Source organism: Vidua chalybeata, chromosome 1 (genome assembly GCF_026979565.1).
Source record: "Vidua chalybeata isolate OUT-0048 chromosome 1, bVidCha1 merged haplotype, whole genome shotgun sequence".
Lineage (NCBI taxonomy): Eukaryota > Metazoa > Chordata > Aves > Passeriformes > Viduidae > Vidua > Vidua chalybeata.
Genome location: NC_071530.1, coordinates 4,217,033 through 4,243,117, shown reverse-complemented (window position 1 = coordinate 4,243,117; position 26,085 = coordinate 4,217,033). Strand labels below are relative to the sequence as shown.

At 46.0% G+C, this 26,085-nt stretch overlaps 1 protein-coding gene across 1 annotated transcript; it reads left to right on the top strand.

Annotated features, from left to right (window-relative positions):
- The first annotated feature begins 279 nt into the window (after window positions 1–279).
- On the top strand, window positions 280–24,559 carry GARS1 (glycyl-tRNA synthetase 1). The gene is made up of 17 exons (XM_053954488.1): window positions 280–503; window positions 3,727–3,828; window positions 6,577–6,679; window positions 7,730–7,871; window positions 8,504–8,592; window positions 9,945–10,021; window positions 11,334–11,479; window positions 11,959–12,108; window positions 13,608–13,770; window positions 14,734–14,898; window positions 17,089–17,201; window positions 17,517–17,657; window positions 18,844–18,929; window positions 19,411–19,520; window positions 20,820–20,913; window positions 22,185–22,375; window positions 24,210–24,559. The coding sequence occupies exons 1-17, from the start codon at window positions 366–368 to the stop codon at window positions 24,333–24,335; spliced, it is 2,136 nt and encodes a 711-aa protein (XP_053810463.1). The 5' UTR covers window positions 280–365; the 3' UTR covers window positions 24,336–24,559.
- Window positions 24,560–26,085: the final 1,526 nt, after the last annotated feature.

Here is a 26,085-nt window from a genome sequence, read left to right as displayed (position 1 = left end):
GGGCTGCCCAGGGCTGTCCCCACGCCCTGGGGACCGCCGCACTTTGGGGGTGCCCTGTGTCCCCCGGGGCGGTGCCAGGCGCGGCCTTTCCCCGCACCCGCCGCGCGGGGGCGCGCCGCTCCCCTCACGGAGGTGGGGGGGGCCGCGGGAGCGCGCACTGGCGGCGCGGCGTGTGCGCGCCCCCTGCCGGCCGCGCGCGCCTCCCCCCCCCCTCCTCCTCCCTGTGCCGAATCTGCGGGCGCTGCCCCCAGTGCGGAAAGTGCCGCGCTGCACCCGCGCCGCGCTTTACCCCGGCCGCGATTTCATCATGCGGGGGGCGGGCGCCGCTCCGCCCGCTCCTCCTCCCCCTCCTCCTCCTCCTCCTCATGCCGCTTCCCCGTAGCGTCCTGCCCGCCCTGCTGCGCCGCCTCGCCCGCCCGCTCCGCTCCGCCGCCCCCCCCGCCATGGACGGCCCGCAGGCCGAGGCGCTGCTGGCGCCGCTCCGGAACGCGGTGCGGCAGCAGGTAACGCGGCCGGGCCCGGAGGGGCTCGGGGGTGTCGCCCGGGGGTCGGGCGGGCTGTGGGAGGTGCCCCCGGCCCCCCCGGGGGGGTCTTGGCGCATCCCCCCCCCGGGCGCTGCGGCGGCTCCGGCTCCGGGCACTGCGCGGCCTGGAGGGGCTCCCCGGTGTCCCCATGGGTGTCCCCATGGGTGTCCCCATAGGTGTCCCCATGGGTGTCCCCGAGGTCCCTGCCCAGGGGTGGTCCCTCGGGCACAGGCGGTGCGGGAGGGTAGCGCGTGTGGGTTTCCCCTCATGGCTCTTTGCCCTCCCCGCGGTGCCGGAGCCGCCTGGCAGGGCTGGATCTGTGCGTCAGCCTACCTGGGTGTCCCCTCTGTGCCCTGCCTTAGGCCCCTCCTCGTGTCCCCCGTGTAAAACAGCCCCCTCGTCCCTTCGGGGTCCCCTCAGAGCTGAGTTTGTGCCGTGTTCCGGAGGTGAATGACGTTCTTTGGAGTTGCATATTTGCCTGATGCAGTAAGGGATGGTAATTCCTTTGCATATTTTCCATTTCATCATCTAATTAATCCAGGTGGGTGATGTGTCCTTTTAGCTGGGGCTGCATCACATTGTCTTCCCATCTCCCTCCTTTTACCTTTATCATCCTTCTTACCAAATAAGGATTTGGTTGTATTTTCATTTCTTAAATAAATCTTGGCACTCTGGCTGTGTACAGTAATGAACCTTGTGGAGTTCCTTCTCCTCTCTTCACCACCTGCCAGACCTGCTCCTGTGTGTCCCCCATGTGCCTCCTTTAAGTGGCTGAATCCATATTATTCTCCTTAGCTGCACACAGAGCTATGCGTGTGTCCCTTGTATTGGCAGATTTGTGCGTGTGTTTCCCCATTAAATGAGTGGATTTATGGCCCTCTAATTATGCCAGCACTTCAGTGAGTTTTTATTATGAATCACTGTACAGCATAATGCCTTGGCAAGAGAGCTGCTTGTAAATAAAGCAATGATCTCTAGAACCAGCCAATTTATTTAGTTTAAAATCCTGGGTGCTGTCATTTGCCTGTGAATACCAAGGCACCCCTTTTTTTCAGAGGTTGAAACTGGGGTGTGGGCCACCAAGGGAAAAATAAACAATAGTCCAGCTGGGGCCACATATATTGTGTTGTACAACTGGCTGTAGCAACTCACGGAGATATTTGCACAGGAGGAGAAGGAGGGGATAACAAGGATCGGGGTGGTTGATGCCTCTGGATGCAGGAGTCTGTGTCTGGCAGCTCCAGGAGAAGTGGTTTAATTAAACCTAAGGGACTCAGCCTATGGAGAGGGAGCAGCCTATCTTCCTGCAGCAGTGCCTGATGCAATAAGCTGCCGTGATCCAGGGGTGGATCCCTCCCTGCTTTGCTGGTCTGTGGGACAAAGCTGCAGCAAAATTTGCCACATCGAGTGCTGCTGTGCACTCCTCCTCTTGGGCAGGGCTGGAGATCGGAGCTTTAATTAGATTGAGTCCTGTCAGCAGGCGTAATTATTTGCTTCAGTTGTGTTTGTTGTTGTTTGTTTTTTTTTTTTTTTTTTCCTTCTTGCTACGTCTGAGCACTCTTACTTATAGGTCAAGACAAAGAGTTGCTGTGTGCTGCTTTTGGATGCTCAGCAGTGAGCAGGGTGAGGGCTCTGTTGAGTCAGCAGGAGCTGCTTTGCTGCTGCCTTGATGTTTTTCCTCTGCCGACCCCCCTGTCTCAACAAAGGCAATTTGGACTTACTACTTTAAAAGAAAAAAACACCAGATCAGATCCCTCCCTCTGCCACGTTTCTCAGGAATGGCAATTGCAGTCCTCAGCCCCAGAGTGAAACTTTCACATTTTTGTTTAAGTAGTTAAGAGGAAGCAAACAGCAGATTTGTTCTGTTCGTGTAGCTGATGGGGTTAATCCTGACAGGATTCTTATTTTTCCTTCTTCTCATTGTGTGTGTTTTAATGCAGTCCTTGGAGACATCCTTTTATTAATAAAATGTGCTTTTGAACCCCTCGGTCTCTGGAGCACTTTTATCTTTTCTAATCTGATTACAGAATGGCAATCTGTGTATTCTCTTCGCTTTGCTTTCTCAGTTACCTGTAATGTATTTGTCAGGAAAGTTCAGAATTCAGGAAAAAAAGAAAAAGTTTGTATTGTGGAAATGTTCTAATCTCTGTGGATTGTGTTTTTTTTTTTTTTTTTTCTGCTCAAGATATGCAAGGTGCAAGAAAAATGCTGAACTTGGAGTATCCCATTTTTGGAACATCTCATTGGGAAGCTTTGACATCACTGTGCTTTTTCCTCCAGCACCTTTGTCCTCCTCAGTAATTCAAGCTAGATCTTGGTTTTGGTGAAGAAGAGTGAACTCAAAGGAAGAATTTAAGTTCATTTATCTCCAGGGGCAAGCTGGGCTTGACAGCTGAGGATCATGTTCATAAAAGAGCCCTTTTGGGTGTGTAGGGATTGAGCATTTCCCTGGGCTGAAAGGGGAGAATCATCCCCAGAGGGCAGAGACCTCTGTGCAATTGTAACAAGGTGGTGGGGTTTTAACTCAGGTCAAGACCTCCTGTAAGCCCACTGCAGGGTTTTGCTGCTCTGAAATATTTAGGCTTTGGGGTTTTTTTTAAGGGTATTTTTATTTTGTTGTCGACTTTGTTGTATCTCTAAGTTACAGAACAGGTTTTAAAAATTATAACAATTTTCACTCAAAATGCAACGTTTTCTTTGCTTAGACATTGGGCTGCAAATATCTGTCTTCTGTGAGACTTTCTTCTGAAAATTTGTGTCCTTACTGGCCAGTTTTGATCAGGTAGAATAGAGGAAAAGAAGTCTGAAATAGGATTTGAAGAAAAGGGAAGGGGTGGAAGGAAGAGAAGCCTTGTAGAAGGAGATGGAGAGCACAAAACCTGTGTTCACCATCTGAGAATTCACTTAGTGCATCCTCAAAGACAGAAACCAGGAATTTGTGGAAATGTGATGTACATGGAGGAATATAATTCCACACAGAGATTGAATAGCAGGTCTGTGGTTTAACAGCTGTGTGGGGTGGTTGAATTTCCCTTAAGAAGTCTACTCTGCTAACTCTTAAAAGTGTGTTTCTCACTTGCAGCCTCTGGAGGCCTGTGTGCAGGCTGGACAGAAATCTCCTTTTGGATTGCCAGGGGAGCTGGAAGAAAGGGAGATCTCATCTGTGGCAAAAAATGAATCTATAATGTTCTTTTTCCCCTAGGGAGAGCTGGTGAGGAAGCTGAAGGAAGAGAAAGCTCCCCAGGTGGACATAGACAGAGCTGTAGCAGAGCTCAAAGCTCGGAAGAGGGTCCTAGAAGCAAAGGTGAGTCTGGAAATTAAATTCTGAGCTCCACAGTTTTGTCTGAAAAGCCTTGAAATCTCTTCTGAATTCTTCATTGCAGATTTGCTCTAAACAGTCCTAGACTGAATCACTTCTGAAGTAGTTTTTCCAGGTTTCCAGCTAGTGGCAATTTCATTCGTTACCTGTTACACTAATTTCTGTTAGCATTAAATCAGCATGGAAACAAATACATATGAGTTCAGGTTGCCTGGTAATCAAAGCTGAAATTGAGTGTATATTCACTAATCTTTGTTTGCTGTATAGATTTTTTGTGTGCAGAGTCAAAGCATGTGCTGTTCACTGGGGTGAATTTTCAGATTCTTTGTGCATTGAAATTCTCTGTCTGTCATAGAATGTGTTTCTTTAGAAACCACCCATTTTGCTACAGTAACAAAGTTTTTCTAGATGTTTCAAATAACCTGTAGTTATTCTGAGCCTTAGAGATGAAATTGTATCCCCTTTTTCCAATACAGCCAAGCTCTGAAGTCTTTGTAAAATATAAATGATGGAACTTGAAGTTTGTTGTCCTTAGATGAATAAAGAAGTAAAATACACTTTCTTATCCTGTGAGCTTCCCTCCCCTTCCTAGAGTGAAACAACAAAAAGAAACTCTTGAAGCTTAAAAACAGTCACTTGTGCAGATTCACCCAGGTTCTTTCTAATTTCTATTTCATGTAAACATGATTGCAGTTGTTGTGCCTGGGTGGTACTCTTAAAAATAAATGAACTAATGAGTGAATACATTTACAGCACTTCTTACAACTGCCTGACTGAGAATGTGAGTTCACCTGAACTGAAACACATGGACCCTGTTTGTCATGTGGGATGAACAGGTGCTGCTCTCTGCCAGGTCTGGCCTTGTGGCTGCCTGTTTACATACACTAAACCCAAAAAAATGTCATTTTTACTGAGTATTCAGCATAGGGACTGGGCTTTGAAACCATTGCATGAAACCTGCATTGATAACTAGGTCATCCTGGAGGAAATACTACCTAGATGTTTTCCCAGTTTTGTTTACCAACCCTCAGAAGCTTGGGGGGATGTCAGAAGGCAGGTGAAGGGTCCTGGAGACCCTGTGGATGTCAGCAGGCAGGTTTGGAGTTCTGGTGTCCCTGTGGATGTCAGCAGGCAGGTGAGGGGTCCTGGAGACCCTGTGGATGTCACCAGGCAGGTGAGGGGTCCTGGTGTCCCTGTGGATGTCACAAGGCACATTTGGAGTTCTGGTGTCTCTGTGGATGTCACCAGGCAGGTTTGGAGTTCTGGTGTCCCTGTGGATGTCAGCAGGCAGGTTTGGAGTTCTGGTGTCCCTGTGGATGTCAGCAGGCAGGTGAGGGGTCCTGGTGTCCCTGTGGATGTCAGCAGGCAGGTTTGGAGTCCTGGTGTCCCTGTGGATGTCAGCAGGCAGTTTTGGAGTTCTGGTGTCCCTGTGGATGTCACCAGGCAGGTGAGGGGTCCTGGAGACCCTGTGGATGTCAGCAGGCAGTTTTGGAGTCCTGGTGTCCCTGTGGATGTCAGTAGGCAGGTTTGGAGTTGTGGTATCCCTGTGAGTCCCACCTTTGTGGTGGAGGGTGCCTGTAGGATGCAGTGGGGAGGTTTCTTAGCACTTACACAATTTGTGTGGGCTGTCAGTGCAAGGGTGACCTTGCAAATGCAGCATCTGCCCTTGGGAGTGCAGCACTCCAGTACTGGGAGTGTTTCTCTCCTGATGCTTTTCCCAGCAAGGATCACAGTCCCTTCCACCTTTGGGGAAAGGCAGCAGTGGTGGTTTCAAGCCCTGTGGTTCCTACTTGAAGGGCAACCTGAACATTCAGAGCAGCTCTGAATGTGAAGCTTTGAGCAGGGTGGAGCAGCTGAGTACACAGAGTACAGTGCTTTTAAAATTAGACCACGTTTATTTGCCATTATAGATAATAGAAAAGGGGGAGTTTAAAATACATGGACACACAATAATTTTTGTTACCCAAAGGCTTTTCAAAATGATAGTCTGAGACAGGAGGATCTGAATTTACTGCACTTCTGGGCTTAACTCTGCCTTAATGATCAAAACAACTGCCTTGAAGGAGATCTTTGAAGTCTGTTGACATCACTAATGGATTAGATTGCAAAAATCACAGGTTTTCAGATAAAGTAGTGAGTCTGCTCTTAAACATTGTCACAGTATCTCGTCAGGGCATTAAGGCACTCCCAAGTTTTCTGAGTGCAGACCTAAATTTTACAAATAGATTTTCCATGCACAAATACCTAAAATCATCCCTTTGGCAAAGCACAAGGATGATGCTGCTTTTAATCTTCATAGTCAAAATTCTTTCATGTGAGGAGCACTTTACTGAAAGGTTTATATGTGCCAAGAGTTAGATGTGTGCAGTCTGAGATGGTAACTTAAAGCTCTTTTCATAATCAGGAGAGGGAAGAAGGTCAGAATTGATTTTGAAATTGGCATTTTTTTTGCAGTGATTGTGAAGAAAGCTGAGGATAACTTGCTCAAGGAAAGTTAGGTCATGAGTCCACCTCAAGTGTCTGAAATGATGCTGCATTCAGACAAGGATGTTCATAATTCAACACTTGAATCTCAGTGGGAAGATTCCTCTTTGGAAAATGAGGATGTTGACAGGATACCTTTTCTTCAAAGTGGTCTTTGCAGACTTTTCACTCACACTGGTGAGTGAAGAGGATTTGTCCTCCTGCCACAATCAGGAGCTGTTAACTGGTTTTGTTTTGCCTGACTTACAGGAGCTGGCCTTACAGCCCAAAGATGACATCGTGGACAGAGTTAAGATGGAAGACACTCTCAAAAGGAGGTTTTTCTATGACCAAGCCTTTTCTATTTATGGAGGTATGGGTTTGAAGAAATGTACATTTTAATCCCTTTAGGCTAATGTTCTGGTCTTTCTAGCTGGGTGAAATGCTGCACTCTAGCAATGTCATATTAATGTGGCATACAAGAGGTTTTGTTTTTAAAGTTTGCTTTAAACTTTCCTGCTTGAGTCTGTAAACCTTTCAAAAATTCCTGCTTCCTGAAGTGTTTGGGTTTGGATGGGGCTCAATTTTTGTCTTGTGCTCTCTGAATGGAAATGAGTGGACTTTATGATGCATGTCCTGAGCATTACATTGGTAGAAGATGGCTTATTTGCTGAGGGTAGAGTGTTTGGGGCTTACGGAGATCATCAGCTTATTCATAACCATTCATCTCTACCTGAGCTTCTCTTGGCAAATTAATCACAGAATATTCTGAGCTGGAAGAGACCCACAAGGATTATGGAGTCCAGCTTTTAAGTGAATGGCCCACCAGGAAACCAATAATGCTCAAACCCCCTGTGAACTTTAGAACCTGTTCCCTCAATGAACTTTGCCAATGAATTTTATGGCACAGGTGAATAAATGTGGCTGTAAACCTCTTCAGATGGCTGATATGAGCATCTCAGGAGGCAGCACAGTGCCTCTGTGGTTACTGCTCTTTCACCTTAGATACCAAATTAAACACTCTGAGTTGTTTTATTGGCTTTTTTTTTTTTTTCATCTTTGCAGCTACACTGGTGATTTGCAGACATGTGTTATTTATTACTGACAATAACACTGCTTCAGTTTGTGTATGATCACTTCTTCTGTATTCAGATTCCTCCTTCACATAGATTGCTCCCACAAAACTTTCCACAAAACAGAATCCATTGATGGAAAATATGTGGCTTTTAGAGTTGTTGGTTGCAGGAGTTTATCAGTTTTAGATTCTGTCACTGCCTGATGCCTCAGTACTCTGCAGCTGAAATGTGCTTCATGCTCATAAAATAAACCAGCTGATAGAAATGCTGAGAAGGGAAGACATCTCCTCCAAACAGTGCAGCTTTGTACAATCTCACACTTCTTTTTTACCTTTTCCTCTTTGCAGGAGTCAGTGGTCTGTATGACTTTGGGCCTGTTGGGTGTGCTTTGAAGAACAACATCATCCAAGCATGGAGACATCACTTTATTCAGGAAGAGCAAATCCTGGAGATTGACTGCACCATGCTCACGCCTGAACCGGTTCTAAAGTAAATATGGGTCTTTTTTTTTTACCTGCAGTGTGTAATTTCTGCTCATAGGTGCTTTTTACAGTGTTCTGTAAAATTATGCACAGGGATCTTGAGTCTGGGTCACCCAGTTTCACACCATATTTAGGTACCAGTGCACCTGTCAGTGTGAGAAGCTCTTGTTCCATAAGTCAGGGACAGCAGTGGCACTGACATTTGAGAGTTCAAAGCCTCCTAGCAGTCCCATTAGGTAAGAAATTGTCATTATTCCTTTTTCTAAAAGATTAAGAAGACAAGAAAAGGGCAGAAGCTTTCATGCAGCTGAGATATAAAACACTGGGAATATCTCCACCTGAATTACTGGTTACTCCTCACTACTGCAGCTATGTCTAGTTTTGATCATGATGCAGTTCCTGAAGGCAGTAAGTGTCATCTTTGTGACTCATTTTAAGATTTAGATGCATTGATACTTCCCACAGATCATATTTTCTAAGGGGTGATGCTGCTTAACATGACTCTGTAATCTGAAGCAGGAGTGAGCCTGCAGTTTTTGAAGGATTTCACTTTGATAAAAGTCTGTCCACTGGGATCACACAGGCCTGGGCTGTCTGGTGGCAGCTGTCACATTGCTTGTTTTGTGTCATCTCTTCTAGGACTTCTGGTCATGTAGACAAGTTTGCTGACTTCATGGTGAAAGATGTGAAAAATGGGGAATGTTTTCGTGCCGATCATCTCTTAAAAGGTTTGATTTTGTTCCAAGCTGGGTGAGCCTGGGGATTTCTTGCAGTGGTACAAGCACTGGGAAAGAGAATCTTTCTCAAGGAAAGCTTGCTGGTGTAGCCAGTCTTTCATACTTGTGTTTGCAGTAATTAATTATACCATACCAAAAATCCCATAGGTTCTGTTAATGTCTTAAGTGAAGTTCAGGATCTCTGGTGAAAACACAATTGTGTCCCTTTTTATAAAACCCAGTGTCATCAGGCTGTGAAAGATTAATGTGTTGTCTAAGCCAAGGATTCCCTATATAACAAGATTCTTGTACTCCAGTGCATTCTGGTCTTAGTTTTCTTGAATTTCAGTTGCTTTTTTAAGTACTGAGAAACAACTGATTGATGCTGTAAGGTCAGAATATGTTTTTCCTGTGAGAGGTCAATTACGTGGCAGTGGATGACTTTCATGTGTACCTTAGAAATAGACCTCAGGCATTTCTTTGATTTTCAAAGTCCTCTCACTTCTTCCTCGTTATTAAAATTTGTTTGGAAAAACAGACCAAGAAAGTCACAGGAAGGAATGTTGGAAATAAGAAGCCTGTTGGAAAACTTTATCATGTACAGCTCCACTGTGAATGAAAGGATTGTTTCACTCTGCTTAAGTGAATGGTGCTCTCTGGTTTTTGAGCCTTTTCCTTTAAATTCAAGTATGGAGAACAGTCTATATTGGCATTAAAGCAGTTTTCATTATATTAATTAAGAATTGTTTTTTGTCAAAAAAAACCTCAAAAGAAGCCCATCCAACCTCTGCCTCCTGTGCTGAGCAGCCTCATCAAACAAGTGTGTCCCTGTGTTCTGCAGCCCCTCCCTGTGAACAGCCACCTGCTGTTACTGCCAAACTGAGCTGTTACTGACTAAAAAGTCAAATTGATTTTTTTCAAACAAGAGTGGGAAGTCTTGGCATCACTGTGTGTCCTTGTGTGTCAGGGAGGATGTTGTGCTGTAACCTGGAATGCAGTCCAGCCCCACTGTACCAGCTCTGTACCTGCCTCTGTGAAAAAAATCAGTCTTGCTGCTTGGGATCAGACATTTAATTTCTAGTCTGTGTAGTAGAAAGCAAGAAAAGGACTACTAAGGACTGCTTGGGTTTAGAGAAATAATATTGGAAAGGAACTGGGTAAGAATGTGTTGTTTTCCCTGTGGCACACCAGTGCAGTGAACTGTAGGTCACCACTGCCCTACGGACAGGGCATTACCCTGGTGGACACCGTCAGGACAAGTTGTGGACATCACTTAACTCATGCTGGGGGATCCTTCTGAGCTCTTTTGTACTGGAGTCAGTGATGGAGTTGCAATCTAAACTCATGACCAACTTTTCTTACAGCTCACCTGCAGAAACTGATGTCTGACAAGAAGTGCACGGCAGAGAAAAAGGCAGAAATGGAAAATGTTCTAACACAGGTGGGTGCTGCACGGGGAGGTGGCTGCTTCAGGGAGAGGGGTGTGTGATTAGAGTCCAGAGGCAGTGGCCCTTTTCTGTTCCTGAAGATGCTCAGAAGTCTTTACTCCAGAGATCCTCTCAAATACAATCTAATTGTTCATAAATACTCTGAGCTTGCTGGTGAACCACATCTCCCTGACTGCTTTGGAGAGTTACTGCTGTTATATTAATGAATCTCTTGAGTGTTGGGTTGGTAGGGCTGACGCTCAGTGTTGGAGTTGATTTGCTCTGTTTCACTTCATACCCTGGCAAAAAGCTTTTACATTTGTCAGTCCTTCTGTGGGATTGTCATACAAAGGAACAGAGATGGATCACAAGTTTTGTCAGAATTTCTTTGAGTCAACTCAGCGCTGATTTGCTTTGTTCTGAAATTGTCTCAGTGCTTTGAAGCACTGGAGATTTGTTCCTCTGTCTCTGGCACCCCACAAAGATTTTTCCTGTGTTTACCATGAGAATAGTTGGTGTTCAGTCTGACATTCCTGAACAACTGTACAAACATTTGCCTTTTTTTTTAAATTTTGTTTTTCTTTGTTTTTAATGTTTGTTCTCATGACTTCTAGGATCAATGCTTCCAAAGCCATGCATTGAATGAATGTTTCCTTCCAGACAGAGAAACTTTTTTTGTCAGTGTTTTGCATCACTGAGCAGCTGTCATTAGGTTTTCCACACTACAACACTGAACTTTGACCATCCTTTGGGGAAATCTCTCTATTAATAGAGTATTTTTATATCCTGTTTTTGGATTTTTCTCCTGAAATATGAAAGATCAGGACAACTAGAAATTCAGAACAGCTCTGAAAGGGCATCTAATGCATAGCTTGAATATTGTGTTTCAAGCAACAGAGGAAAAAGAAATGAATGCAAACAAAACCCTGCAGACATTTTAGCTTTCTTCTCTCTCATTGCTGTATTTTTTTTGCTCCCAACAGAGAGCTCCCCATGTTTTAGCTGAATCTGTTCAAAAGGATCTGTTCTGGTGGGTGGTGGTGCAGTCCCAATGACTTTCCTTGTGCTTTACACCCACTCTTAAGCTCAGACCTCCTGTGGTATGACTAAATCCCAGACCTATTACTAAAATGGGTTTGCAAATGTGCAAAGTGTATTCTTCTATCACTGGTTCAGACTTTAGCTTGCTTGAAAATTTAGGTTAGAAGGGAATATTTTGGGCAGGTGATTCAGAGCTGTAGATCACACTCAGTAAAAATAAAGAGGACATTCATTCCTGTTATCTTGTCTAGTAATTAAAATAATTCTCTTGTGTTTTGGTATTAGTTGGACAATTATGGCCAGCAAGAGCTTGCAGATCTCTTTGTGAACTACAATGTGAAATCCCCTGTCACTGGGAATGACCTGTCCCCTCCTGTTTCTTTCAATCTGATGTTCAAGACCTCCATTGGGCCTGGAGGAAATATGCCTGGGTAGGTGCTAATTTCATTCTGCTCACACTCTTCCTTGCTTTAGAGATGATTTGGAATAAAAATGAAATCTCTAGAGTAGCCTTCCCCTGCTTCTCAGTCCCAGCCTCCTGTAGCACATCAGCATTCCTTGGAATCTTGGGGAAAGGCAGGAGATACAAGGGGCTGTTGGAGAATCAGGAAAATACTTGAAGCACCCAAAATACAGATGCCAGCTGTGCCCTTGCTGGTTGGAGTAGTTTTGTCTTAGTTATCAGTGACTTCATGGCTGTAGAAAACCTACTTCAGGATACCTGTTTGAGGAAGGAGGTGAAGTTTTTGCCCCTTCAGTCTATTGCTTAATTGTTTTTTTTTTTTTGCCCGAAATTAAAAGTCTCAAGAGAAAAACTTTCACCTCTAAGTTTTGTAACAACTGTGGCTCTCTCCCTGCTTTCCTCACCCTTAAATCTTCCTGATTTTTCCTCTCCTCCATCTCTTTTCAGCTATCTGAGGCCAGAAACTGCACAGGGAATATTCCTCAACTTCAAACGTCTGCTGGAGTTTAACCAAGGCAAATTGCCTTTTGCTGCTGCCCAGATTGGAAATTCCTTCAGGAATGAAATCTCACCCCGCTCCGGCCTTATCAGAGTGAGGTACTGCCAACTTCCTCTTTCAGCAGGAGGGTACCTGGGAGCAGGGAGCATCTTCCTTTGGTTCCAGGGTTTGTGCAGCATTGTTTCACTTTAGTGCTTTCTCCCAGAGGAATCCTGGTGATGTGCCTGGTGAGTCTCAGGCTTTACAGATGAATTCACAGTTTAGGTTTTAAGTACAGAATTCTAAGATTGGCTTGTGAGAAGTAGAATCTCTGAAATAATTTTTGTGTTAGAGATAAACTCAGTTTCACTGACAGGATTTGGCTTCCATCATAGTCTAAAAGAATCATATCCAAGGTAGCTGTGTTCTCTACAGGGTTTTGCTTATTTAATTATGTTTGTGCAATTTGCTTTGAAACTGAAATCAAAACGTGCTTGACCTTGCAGCAATATTTCCTTGTCTCAGTCCTGCAGATTCTGCAGCCCTACAACTTGCTCCAGGGGGGAAGTTGGGAGATAACCTGACTCAGGACCAGTGTTTGTGTTGCAAGATCAGTCAAGCTGGAAAGCTCAGGGTTATGGGGAATTACTTTCAGTTCTGTCTTTGGATAAAAGTGATTATTGCCTTTCACTAGGGATAATCTGTGATTTTAAATTGATCTATCCTAATTGGAAGTCTCTTCCATATAATTTGGAACAAGAGCTCCCATGCACAGGCAGTACATGTTGTAAACTTGGTAATTGATTATTTTGTGGTGCTATAAATGTCACTGAGAGGCCGTGGCATCCTCAGCACAGAGGGAACTCAGGAATTTCCTCAGTCCTCCTGTTCTGTTTTGCTCATCTGGAAATGAGAACTTCTCTCATTGAAATCATCTTCAGTCAAATACAAATGATATGCTTGTGGCACATTTATTGGAGACTGTTATTATGCAATCACAGGAAATTACACCCTGATGGTTGTGATTTACAGTTAATGATTACCTAGAGCTTTTTTAAAGGTTGTTGATAACGAGCTAATTCAGTGGAAAGTGATTTCAAGCAAGAAGGCTCAGAATCAATCTCTGAGTAAAGATATATTAAAGACAAGTTCTTAAAACAGAATTCATGCCATTGCTGTGTGTAGCAGTATCATTATCTTCAGGAAATTACCACCTCACCTGGTTATTTTTGGTGTCTCTGACATGAGTTAAAGCTACTGATTCAATCAGCAGACCCTGTAAGGAACAACTGCTTCTAATATGGGCATCACAGCAGTCTGGAAAAACCTTAGAGAACTTCTGGAAGTACTTCCAAGGTGGTGTTCTCTGCTCTGATTTACAGTAGTGTTAACCATGGCCTGGAGAGCTCTAGATGAATTTGTAGAAAGTTTTGTTAGGACTTTGAAGATGAAACTAAATCCAGTGATGAGACTGGTTCATGTTCCAGTCTGCCCCTTGTCCTGGCTGGGTCTGCCTATGATTTTAAATTACTGGCTTGTGAGAAGCTGAAGCACAATGGTGTGTTAGGCTCTAATGCATAAAATATTTAATGTATGTATGTTTGTTCGTTTTCACTAGGGAATTCACCATGGCAGAAATTGAGCACTTTGTGGACCCTAGTGAGAAAAACCACCCCAAGTTTCAGAACGTGGCAGATCTCAACATCCTCCTGTACTCGGCCAAGGCCCAGGTCAGCGGGCAGTCTGCGCACGTCATGCGGCTGGGAGACGCTGTCCAGCAGGTAACCTTCCTCCTGCAGGCACACCCAGCTTGCTCCCTGCACTGTTGCTCTCAAGGCTGGGTTACAAACTGGCTTTTGAAAATTAGGGCTCTGAGAGATGTGCCTGTCCAGTCCCGTGTTGGTCTGAACACACGCAGTGCAGGTGGAATATTCTGAATCCAGGACTGAGGGCATGGATCACTGGGCTTACACAAAGTTTGTGCTGTGTTGGTGCCAGCTGGGGTTTGCTCTAATACTTATGAGTAGTTTCTCTTCAGTGAGTCAGTAAGACTGAGATCTAGGCCTGGCCCTTGCTACCAGAAGAGTACAAGTGGTGCTGGGATAGGTGTTGGAAGGTAAACTTCACACTTAGCTAGTGAAGAGTGACAGTAAGGAATACTAATACAAGCTGGGAATCTCATATTCAGCTGCTCATCCCTATGAGTATGTGGCTTGCACAATTAGATGAGTCACTACCTGATTAATCTAATTATGAATGGGTTGATTTACCAACCTCCTCCACCCTATTTCCTCCAACCTCCAAATGTAAAAAATCCCCCAAAAAACACCAAAACACTGCCTTTAAAAAACATATACAAAGCAAAAAATCGCAAAAACAAGAGCCAAAAAAAATTAAAAAGAACACCATCCCTCTGTTGTATTGCAGCTGTGAACTGCAGGGTGCAGCTGTTGTAATGCCAGTGACTGCACTGCTGCATACAGTGGGGTATTTACAAGTAGGTGATCCTCAGAGCCAGTGGGTGATGAGTCCTGGAGTAACAGGAACTCACTGTTTGATCAGATGGAGATGCTGCCAGTGGCACGAGGTGAATTTGAAGAGATGTAACGGCTTCAGGGGAGACAGAACTTAACCACAAGTTCTATCTGTAACATGTCAGGTTGCCTGCAGAACTTCAACAAATCATGACTTTGCTTCCTTAGGAATTCACGTGGGTGTTTTCTTCCTGCTTTTTCTCCCTGCAGGGTGTGATCAATAACTCTGTTCTCGGTTACTTCATCGGCAGAATCTACCTCTTCCTCACAAAGGTCGGCGTATCCCCGGAGAAGCTGCGCTTCCGACAGCACATGGAGAATGAGATGGCTCATTATGCCTGTGACTGCTGGGATGCAGAATCCAAGACCTCCTATGTAAGTGGGCAAAGTGCAAACAGCAAGGGGAACCCCTGTCAGATCTGGTTTATTTCTGGCTTTTTTAAGTTAGGGCTGTGGGTCTGATGCGTCTGTCCGGCTCCATGTTGGTCTGAACACGCGTAGTGCAGTTGAAATGTTCTGAATCCAGGACCAAGGGGCAGCTCAGCTCCCTGCACAAAGTTTCTGAACTGTTCATGCTGCTTTGGTAGGTCCAGGCTTCTTTGCTGGAGCCTGGGGACACTTCACTGGTCAAATTTTGTCTGGAGTTAAAGGAAACTGAGTCCTGGTGCTTTCCAAAGACTGTAACCTCTGTAAAAGCAGTGGGGAAGGATTTGTTTTGCTGGAGGTGTTATTTCAGGGCAGATTGCTTCCTGTTTGAATACTTGCTCTTCCTTTCCCTCTTCCATGCTGTGAGAAATGAGTTCACTCCTGCCAGTTCAGACAGCTGGTACTGGAAGAAAAATTCCTCAAGGATTTGTTGCCATCTTCCTGCTGAGTCATTAAGAGCTTTTTCATTCAAGCCTTGATGAGTGCCTTTTTTTCCCTCATGTCTTGTTGGTTGGATTTAGACTCATCACTAGTGGTGTTTTGTTACAGCACGTTAGAGGAATAGCAGCCAGTAAAATTCTACCAAACTGAAGATTAAAAAACCCCAAACCTCCTGCAGCTCAAATGAATGATTTGTCTTCATATAGAAAAGGCCTGGAAAAGTGACTGAAGGAATGGCTTCCTCTAAATGTCCATAGCTGACCTCCACAAGTTCACAGCCTATCTTTCCAGCCAGCCCAAAACTGGACATGGTGTGGGCCACACCTTGTAAATAAGATTATTCAGCTTTGCAAGCCTTGTCATGATAATCAGGACAATGCTCACAGAGCTGGGTGTCCAACAGGCTAACCCAGGAGTGAGCACAGCAATCCCAGGGGTGTGGGAACACCTTGGGAGCTGGACCATGCTTTGGTTTGTTACTTAACTGACCAAAAATGTTTGTATCAGCTTGCAGTGCTCAGTTGTAAGAAGGGAAGTGGTCTGAGTGGCTTAAAAGCCATTCTATAAATTTACTGCATACAGTGGTGTGGGTTAAGAGATTTAAAGATCCAACCCACCTCCCATGGGCAGGGACAACTTCTACTATCCCAGGTTGCTCCAAGCCCCATCCCAACCTGCCTTGAACTTCCAGGGATGGGGCAGCCACAGCTTCTCTGTGCTAGGGCCTCAGCACCCTCACAGGGAGGAACTTCTTATTAATGTCCAATCTAAACCTGCCATCTTCCAGTTTAGAGCCATTCCCCCTTGTACTGTCACTCCATATCCTTGTCCAAAGTCCCTCTCCAGCTCTTGGAGGCCCTTTAGGCACTGGAAGAGCCTTCTCTTCTCTAGGTTGAACATCCACATGAACCTGTATTCTGTGTTTTCTTAGAAGTAACTGCAACACCCTAATAGCCTAATTTCTGTAAAATCCTCCAAAATACCCTGGAACACCAAGATTGTCAAGCACAGGGATTTTTTTCTGTTGACATGCCTTTTCTGACACCTTGCTATATCACTCCAGCTTGGAAAACCACACAACATCTGGCTGCCTGTACATCCCACACTGATGTGACAGTGAGTGGGAAGCAGCTGCTGAGCCTTGTCTTACATGGGATTGTCAGGAAATCCAGAGGGAGGTTGTATTTGCTGCTTCACCAATCCAGTGTGAACAGTCTTCTGAGATTGCTCCTTGCCATACATGCTGAAATACTGAATTAAGAGCTTCCCTTGCAGGTGATCTGTGTTGTAGCAGCTCCTAAGCCAGGCTTTTGGCCATTCCAGTGTGGTTGATTCCCTGCTGTGTGTCCCATGGCCAAGCAGAGCCCTGGGGACATGATGCCTTGTGTGCCTGTGGCATGTGAGTGATAGGACTGTGTGCTCTGGCCCCAGCCCAAGCTGTTGGCACAGGGCTGTGCTCTGCCAAGCCATGTGGAAAAGCTGGCCCTGAACACAGGCACTGGGTAGATGACTGATCATTTCCTCTGGAAAAAAATAGACTCACTCAAATGAGGGAGCAAGTGGTGAGGGAGGGCTGCTTATTGTAACAGAGCTAATTATGTAGAAAAAACAGTCATGGGAGCAGGGAGGGCTTAAGGGTGAATAAACATATTTGATGGTTAAGTGAGTTGGTGAAAGCTTCCAGTTTTGTTTTTTCAGGGTTGGATTGAGATCGTTGGCTGTGCTGATCGTTCCTGCTATGACCTTTCCTGCCATGCCCGTGCCACCAAAGTTCCTCTCATAGCTGAGAAGCATCTCAAAGAACCCATATCCTTTCAGAATAAACCAGCTTCTCCTCAAGTGGAAAGGGATTGGACAGGGAGATGTCTTGGAGATCTGCACAGCTCTCTTTCAAGTTACATCTGTATATTTAACAGGGAAACCTACAACTACAGGCCAGCATGACTTTGGGAAGTGACCTGGAAAGAACTGAGCATTTGTTACTCCTTTCCTCTCTTGGAGGGAAGTTCCTTCATCCAGTAGTGGAGGAGATGTCTTTGTGTTGTGTAGCAATTAACTTTGACATAATGAAGGAACCAGGCCCTGCTTTCTGTCCTCACAAGCTCCTTAACAGCCTTGTACAGAACAGTCAACATTGTTCAGTTTGAGGCAAATAAGGGAGCCATTGGCAAAGCCTACAAGAAGGATGCCAAGGTGGTGATGGAATACCTTTCCATGTGTGATGAGTGCTACATCAGCGAGATGGAGCAGCTGCTCAACGAGAAAGGGTGAGCTCTGTGTGTGTGGCACCTTCCTCTGACATCCTGATGTGGGCTCCAAAGGGCTGCTGCATTTATTTGAGCCACCTGAAACCAGTTTCCTTGTGAGAGCAGGCTGTGTGGGTCATCTGAGATGTCTGAGTGCTCTCCCCAGGCACTGGTGGTCACCCATCAATATATCTCTGGGTGTATGCACATAAATATTTGTTTGTCTGTGTGGGAATGAGCTGCTGGCTTTAGTAGGATCATCCCAGAAGAGAAACAGTTCAGTGAAATGGGAATTGTTTACCAGCTTCCCCACTCTGGTTTGAGAGTGGACCAGGACAGACTTAAAACTTTAAAATTAAAAAAATAATTCTGTGACTGATGGAACAAAATAGTTAAATGAGAAGCAAAACTTGCCTGAGTATCCTCCAGTGTTTAGTGAGCTGCTTTAGGACCTGGTACAGCCTTTGGTTTACTGTGGCAGGAATTTGTATGATTTTCTTTGACCTGTCTTCCTAACAACACATGCAGGAACTGAAAATACGACAAGTCTTTACAGTTGTCAGATTTGGCTGAAGCAGGCCAACAGCTGTCTGTGTTAGGGGAAAGCGAATGGTGCAGTAACAAAAAAAAATAAACTTAATTTTCTGCTTGAAATGGTACAAGGTGTAGGATAAATGAATACATTACAGAATGGTAACACATCTTTCTTCCTCTGAGCTAAAATGTATTTCTTTCACATCTCTATGAATATGAGAGTATAGAAAAAAACAGCAATGCTCAAAATGGGCAGAGAGATTATTGCAGAGAAGAAACTTAGTCCATCCAGAATCTCCCTGAAATGGTTCAGTAGATGAGTTACAAGGAATATCCTTGGTTTTATTGATAGTCCAGTGCCTGCTTTGTGTGCCTCCCTTTTTCTCTTTGGTGTATAGGCTTCATCCTTAGAATTGCCCAATTGACTTTGCTTCAGGCTGTTAACCACAGCAAAGTTCACTGTGATTATGAAAATGGTTGCTTTTAATGTACATGTAGTAATTATATTATTAATGCAAATTTCTTTTAATGGGTATGCTACATGTTTCTTTCATCTCAGGGGTTTTCCCTGGCTTCTATCATCCCACTCAGAGTCAACCAAGTGATGCAATTAAGGAAATAAAACTTGTTTGTTTATTGCTGTAGATTTAAATGACTTATTTTTCCTTTGCAGGGAATTCACTGTTGAAACTGAAGGGAAAACTTTTCTATTAACAAAGGACATGGTTACTGTGAAGAGATTTCAGAAAACATTACATGGTAAATTTGATTCTTTGTTGTTTGATCATCATCAGGATAGTTTGAGTATGAACTTTATTGGGAGCATTGTCCTGCTAATATTGTAGCACAGCATAGGAATAATGCCAAATGTAATTTCCTTGAAATTTAAGAGTAGGAAGGCTTTTGGAAAGTCAGTGGCTGCATCTCCACAGAGCTTTTGTTCTGATACAGGAAAGGGGGCTAGAAGAAAACTTTCCAAAATGCATGGATTTAGTTCCTCAGAGAAGCCAGAGAAAGGGCCCTGAGTTGTTTTCTACAGCCTGAATGTGTCCTGTACATGAGCTAAGTCCAAATCTCTATTTCAGGTATTTGTATTTAGAGCAGAAATGTTTAGTCTTTTATTCCATGTACTCATCTACACATAACCAGAACTTCTGAGCAGAAAGACAGCATCCGCAACCACATCTTTTTCTTGTCTAAGCACATTTTTAATGATGATGTGTGCTCTTTTGTGTTCCAGTGGAAGAAATCATCCCAAATGTCATTGAGCCCTCGTTTGGCATTGGAAGGATCATGTACACAGTGTTTGAGCACACATTCCGCATCCGGGAAGGAGACGAGCAGAGAACAGTGAGTGCCCCTGAGGCTGGGCCAGCTGCAGGCACCTGCCCTCCCCTGACATCCAGGGAAAGGGCTCCAAGAGCACTGCACAGTGCCCAGTAGAGAAGGGAAAGCCCAGCTAGGCTGTGGCATTGCTGGTTTTGTCAGACTACATGTCATTTTTACATGAGAGCATTCTGGGGCCATGTGTGCATGAGGCTGGATTCCTAGCAAGGGGGTGAGAAATTCCTCCTTCTGGATCCACATTTGACAGTGTTCCATTGGCATATCTTCAGTGTTTAATTTCCTTTCCTACTGCTGCTTTTCCTGGAATCATACTTCTGTGCAGCAGGATGGACAATGGACTGTTTGCTCAGTCCCCTGTGAAATTCAGCCTTCTCTGGTTCTGAACACCCCTAAAACCTTGGCCTGAAGCTTTGTTGTAGCAGGGGCCAGAGGGAAGTGTGTGTTACAGACAGAGCTTCCTCCAGACAGTGCCCAGGTGTGGTGCTCTGTGCCATTGCTGGTGGCCCATGAGAAGCTGGCTGGAAACTTGGTGCTGCTTCCTGCTCAGTGTTCCTGGCTCCTGGATTGTGTTCATAAAAAAGAAATACAACATTAAAAAAGTGCTTGTGTCCCTGGGTGTCATAGGATGTGGTACATTTATGACTGGGGGAACAAGGTTCTGGAGCCCAGAGTTAGGACACAGCTGACTTTGAATCTCAAACTGCTCCTGAAGTATAAAATACTGGGTTTACCTTCCTTCTAGTACCCATTTACTTCCCATGTAGCCTAGGCTGCTTTATATTGTGCTGCATCTCACATGCATTGCTTCTGTGCCTTTTATACCTTGCTGATTGCCAGGAAAGATTTTATTAGTTTTCCCTCACTTCTGGCACATTTTTATTTTCTGAGGGTGTCTGTGAAGGGTTCTAAAAACCTTTTTGCTGCATGTGCTCCATGTCTGTGGAGTCTCAAAGAGGAAGTTTGGTTTAGACTGTGCCTAAGACTAAATCTCCTGGAAAGACACCTCCACCCTTAATTTTTCTGTAATTCAGATGAGGTTAAATTTCCTTAGGAAGGCACTAATAGACCCATTCTGGTGGGAGGTAACATTTAACAGCTGTCACAAGATAAGGGGGAATGGAGGCTGGAGAAAACCAGTCCTGCTCCAGTGGTGTGAGATGTCACTGCTGATGTCCTAGAGTAGACCAGAAACTCCCCTGGAACACTCACCCTGATCAGTCAGAGCTTATTCTCACCTCCTAAGAGGCTGATCTGACCACTAAAGTTGTATTTATTTACTTGTGCTTTTCCTTTTCTCCACAGTACTTCAGCTTCCCAGCTGTTGTAGCACCGTTCAAGTGCTCTGTTCTTCCTCTGAGCCAGAATCAGGAATTCATGCCTTTTGTCAAGGAATTATGTAAGTGTGTTAAGCACTTTGGGTATGATGGGGCTGTGCACTGGAAGAGAGGGCTCTCAAAATAGCATTGGGATCATGTGGCTCTCCAAAGTGCACAGGGAGAGTTGCTGACCTGAAGCAGCTGAGTATCCACAAGCTTTGGGTATCCATCAAACTCTTCAGCTATGCTCAAAAAACCCACCACCATGACCATCCCTGTGTTAGTTTGGAGTGTAAAAGGCATTGCTTTTTTTTTCCTTTTGTGTCAAAAATAAGTCTTTGCCACTGCTTAGGAGAAGCTGGAGCAGTGGGGATTTTTGTTTTGTTATTAAAGTTTACTTTGCTTTTATTGGCCACCTAATTTATTGAGTCTGTCCCAGAGCTGCCGAGCCTGCAACCATTCTGCCAAGCTGCCCACTGGTGATGGGCATCATGGGGAAAGATGGGGGCCATAAAACTGAACAGATGAAGGGTAGGAACAGGGGTTGCATGTCAGACAGTACCTTTTGCTGTCAGCACCAGTTCTGCCTGGGACTTGGTCTCCCTGCTCTGGATGTGCCCTGCACACTGAGGCTGGGGTTTGGAGTTAAAGCAGAGTCATGGCACTGATGACAAGGGGAAAAACTTGGTGACTTTGCTCTTGGAGTGAGAGTGGTAGTGCAATGTGGAGAGCTGGGAGAGCAGGGTGGGTTTGACCCTGTGGTCCTACAAAGAATGGAACACTGGATGTTCTGTCAGAGTAAAACTGGGGCTCTGAGTTGCTGCTTGCACCAGGGACAGACCTGGGGTGATGCCTTGAGAGGCTGACCTGGAACAGAGGCTAGACAGAGTTAAAGGAATAAAATAGGGATTTATTAAAGGGCCTTCAAAGGATGCACCTTGGGAAGTACAAGAGCCTGCCCGTGGCTCTACCCAGGATGGATGCAAAATGGATGCTGGGTCACGAGTTTTCTCACTTTTATAAGTTTTGGTCCATTTCCATATGGGGGTTAATTGTCCAATTACAGCTTCAGGTTATGCAGTCCCATCCTCCCAGTTTGCTCTCCTCAATTCACTGTTGTTTGTACTTTTTGGGCCTGGAGCTGCAGCAGTGTCCTTGGTCCTCAGGCTGGAAAAGGATTGTTTTGTGTGACTGAACTGTGAGGAGAACTTGCTAACACTTTATATGAAGTTCAGAGTCACACACTAAGGCAGTACAGCATCTGGAAAGTACAAAAACTAAAACTTAAGGCATCAGGGGTGCAGGGAGCCTGTGCTGGGGGCGTGTAACGATCCCTGCTCTGTTCCTGCAGCCGAAGCACTGACCAGGAACGGGATCTCCCACAAGGTGGATGATGCAGCGGGCTCCATCGGCCGGCGCTACGCCCGCACGGACGAGATCGGCGTGGCCTTCGGCATCACCATCGACTTCGACACCGTGAACCGCACCCCGCACACGGCCACGCTGCGCGACCGCGACTCCATGCGCCAGATCCGCGCCGAGGTGAGCACAGCACACAGCTCACAGAACTCACACAGCTCACAGAACTCACACAGCTCACAGAACTCACACAGCTCACAGAATGACCAGGTTGGATGGGACATTCAAGATCATCGAATCCAACCCAGCCCCAACACCTCAACTCAGCCCTGGCACCCAGTGCCACATCCAGGCTTTGTTAAACACACCCAGGGATGGGGACTGCACCACCTCCCCGGGCAGCCATTCCAGAACTTTATCACCCTTTCTGTAAAAAACTTTTTCCTGATACCCAACCTCTATTTCCCTGACACAGCTTGAGACTGTGTCCTCTGGTTCTGTCAGTTCCTGGAGAAAGAGCCCAAGCCCAGCTGAGCACAGCCACCTTTCAGGAGCTGTGGAGAGTGCTGAGGTCAGCCCTGAGTCTCCTTTTCTCCAGGCTGAGCACCCCCAGCTCCCTCAGCTGTTCCTCACAGGGTTTGTGTTCCCAGCCCCTCTCCAGCCTCGTTGCCTCCTCTGGACGTGCTCGAGTATCTCAACATCCTTCCCAAACTGAGGGGCCAGAGCTGGGCACGGCACTCGAGGTGTGCCCTCACCTGTGCTGAGTATAGCACATGGGGCTTGGAGGCTGGCATGGCCAGGGGTGCTCCTTTTGGCCTTGGGGACAGCATCCCCTGCTGATCCTGATCTGTCACTAATCCTTGTGGGGCTGCCTCCAGCTCTGTAGCAATGTAGCTGTTGTAGAAATCCCCAGGAACAGATCCCAGTCAGACAGAAGATGCTGGCCCAGCAGATAAAGTGAGCAGAAGCTTTGTTTTTCTTGCATGCAGAGGTGTTGATTGTACCTGAAAGCCATGCCTTTTGCTGATTGCAGTGCTCTTCAGAGTGGCTCTTTCCAAGAGAAGGCTGCTGAGTTAAAGCATTGACTTTAAACCATTGATACAACTTTTGGGTTGTGTCTGGCTTTCAAAGGCTGGGCTCCTTGTAATCCACAGGCACCAAGAGGCAGAACACTGGGGTTTGCCTTGCAGCTGGTGTTGCCTGTGCAGCACCACAGGAGCTGTTGAACCACTGTCCCAAAGCTGCGTGTGCCCTAAGCACACTCTGCCAGTGTGGCTGCAGTGCAGACTGGAATAGTAAGAACCTCCCTGTGGTGGGTTCTGCCTCTGCTCAGAGCTGTGGATCTGCAGTCCTGGGAGGTTTTCAGGTTTTTCTTTTGTCCCTGAAGCTCTTTTCTCCCTGGCCTTCACCCCAGGCACAGGAAGAGATGGTGCTCACCTGTGGGGCTGAGTTGCAGCTCCACAGAAGCACCTGCAGTGCCTGGGGCTGCTGAGCTGGCTCGGGTTTGGCTGGCTGTAACAGGCATTGCCAGTTCCTCAGTTCCTTCTGTCTCTGTCACCTGGGTGACCTCTCACTGCCGACCAGCAGTCTTTGCTATCCTTCAATTTCTGCACATTTTTATTTTTCTGGCTGATCCTTTGCACCATGACAGTGTGCTGTGAGGAGCAGAGAAAAGGCAACTTGCAGCCTCTTTGGGGCTGGTCTTACAGTAGGTAGGGCCTAGCTGAATCCTGGCTTACAGCATCTTTTGGATGTGTGTCTTTTTTTTCCCTTCCCAAATTGTAGCACAACATTACCTTGCTTTGGTCAATCATTTCCCTCCTGGATCACCCTAATAAAAGATAATCTAAGGTGTCCTAATAAATTATTTTCTCCCCAAAAATTATCTTCCAGAATATATTTCGTACCTGTTTTATTGCTGATGTAAAAATTGCCCATGTCCCCCAAATATCAAACAAATATCCAGCTTGATTTTGGTGACTTTGTGTTTCTTATGTCTTTGTGGCTTTTCCTGCAGATCTCTGAACTTCCTGGCATCATCCGAGACCTGGCCAACGGTTATCTCACCTGGGCTGATGTTGAGGCAAAGTATCCACAATTTGAGGGACAAGAGACTGGCAAAAAGGACACAATAGAGGAATAAAGAAAAGGACCTGAAGTAAAATCCTGTCAAAATGTCCACTTTTTACTGTTCATGTTAATATGAAATAAACTTACCATGTATTATTCAAAGCTGCATTGTTTGTGCACACAGGGACTATTCGGGTATTTTTTCCTTTTCCTCAATTGCTGACCAGATTTAACTTTAAAAACTGAAATAATTGCAGCCCGAGCTGAAGGTGTTACAAATAAAACCACCATTGTATATGCCTGCCTCTCTGTTCCTGCAGCCTTGTGATTCCTTTAGAAGTGCCCCTTTTTTCTCTCATTTTTGTCCTCCTGCTCAGGGCTGTGGGTGTTACAGGTTCATGCACAGGCTTTCATCTGGGTTTGGATCACCCTGGACTGGTGGAAGATGGTCCCAGGTGCATGGGCTGTGTTTGTGACGGGTGATCCCAGTGCCAGTCCTCTTTTCTCCACTGTGGTTAAAGCAGCCACCTCAAGAGATGGGTTCAGTGCTCTTTTTTTTGGCTGCAGTTGTTTAATACCTGTATTTCTGCAGCATTGGGACATGGGAGAACAGAGCAAGGGCTGGAAAATCCTTTTCCAGTTCTTGCTCTTGCTGGCCACGGTTGGTTTCCTTGGCTGAGGGAGCGAGCAGCGAAGAGTTGGCAGGGTTGTTTTTTCATTCAATGTCTTCTGGCAGCAAGGGCTGAAACCAGAGGCTGCCCTGAGCAGGTGGGAGAAGATCCAGGCACCCTTTCACTTCCCTGGGCACTGGAGGGATTCAAAGCCCTGTGCTGTTGGAGGACCTTGGTTTTGGGGAGCCTTAAACCCTCCTGGCCTGGGCCAGGTAGGAGAGGCCTCACACCTTGTCTTGCAGGCTCTCATCCCACTGAGAAATCCCTGGGCTAGAAACCTTCCCTTTAGAGGGTTGGGAAGTGTTCTCCAAGTTTTTGCTTGGGTTTAGACACTCGTTGAAAGATGAGTTAGAAAACACGAATCCTGGGATCGTTGGGGTGTGAAGGGATGTTAAAGATCATGCAGTTCCAACCTTCTGCCATTGGCAGGGTACTTCCCACTATCCCAGGCTGCCCCAAGCCCTGTCCAGCCTGGCCTTGGGCACTTCCAGGGATCCAGGGGCAGCCACAGCTTCTCTGGGCATCCTGTGCCAGGGCCTCCCCACCCTCACAGGAGAGAATTTCCTCCTGACACCTCATCTAAACCTGCACTCTCAGCCATTCCCCCTTGTCCTGTCATTCAGGCTCTTGTCCCAGTTCCTACTCCAGCTCTCCTGGAGCCCCTTTAGGCACTGGAAGGGGCTCTCAGGTGTCCCCAGAACCTTTTCTTCAGGTGAACACCCCCAGCTCTTTCAGCTTTTCTCCACAGTAAAGGGGCTCCAGCCCTCTGAGCATCTTTGTGGCCTCCTCTGGACTCGCTCCAGCTGCTCCACGTCCTTCCCATATTGGGAGCCCCAGAGCTGGGCACAGCACTGCAGGTGAGGTCTCACAAGGGCAGAGCAGAGGGGAAGGATCCCCCTCCTTGCTCTGCCTTTGATGCAGCCCAGGACACTTTCACCTCTGTAATTTACCTGCCTGCCCCCCTGGCAGTCTGTGGTAACTGAACCTGAGGTCTGATCCCGACCTTCCTGCATCCCAAATCAGGATTTGGCTCTGTCAGCTGTAGGTGCACTGATCCTCTTTGGGAAGCATTAGCTGTGTTAGCCCCTGGCATCAGCAGGTCTGACACTCAGCGAGGAAAGGCTTTAAAAAAAGGATGCAGAAGAGGATGCT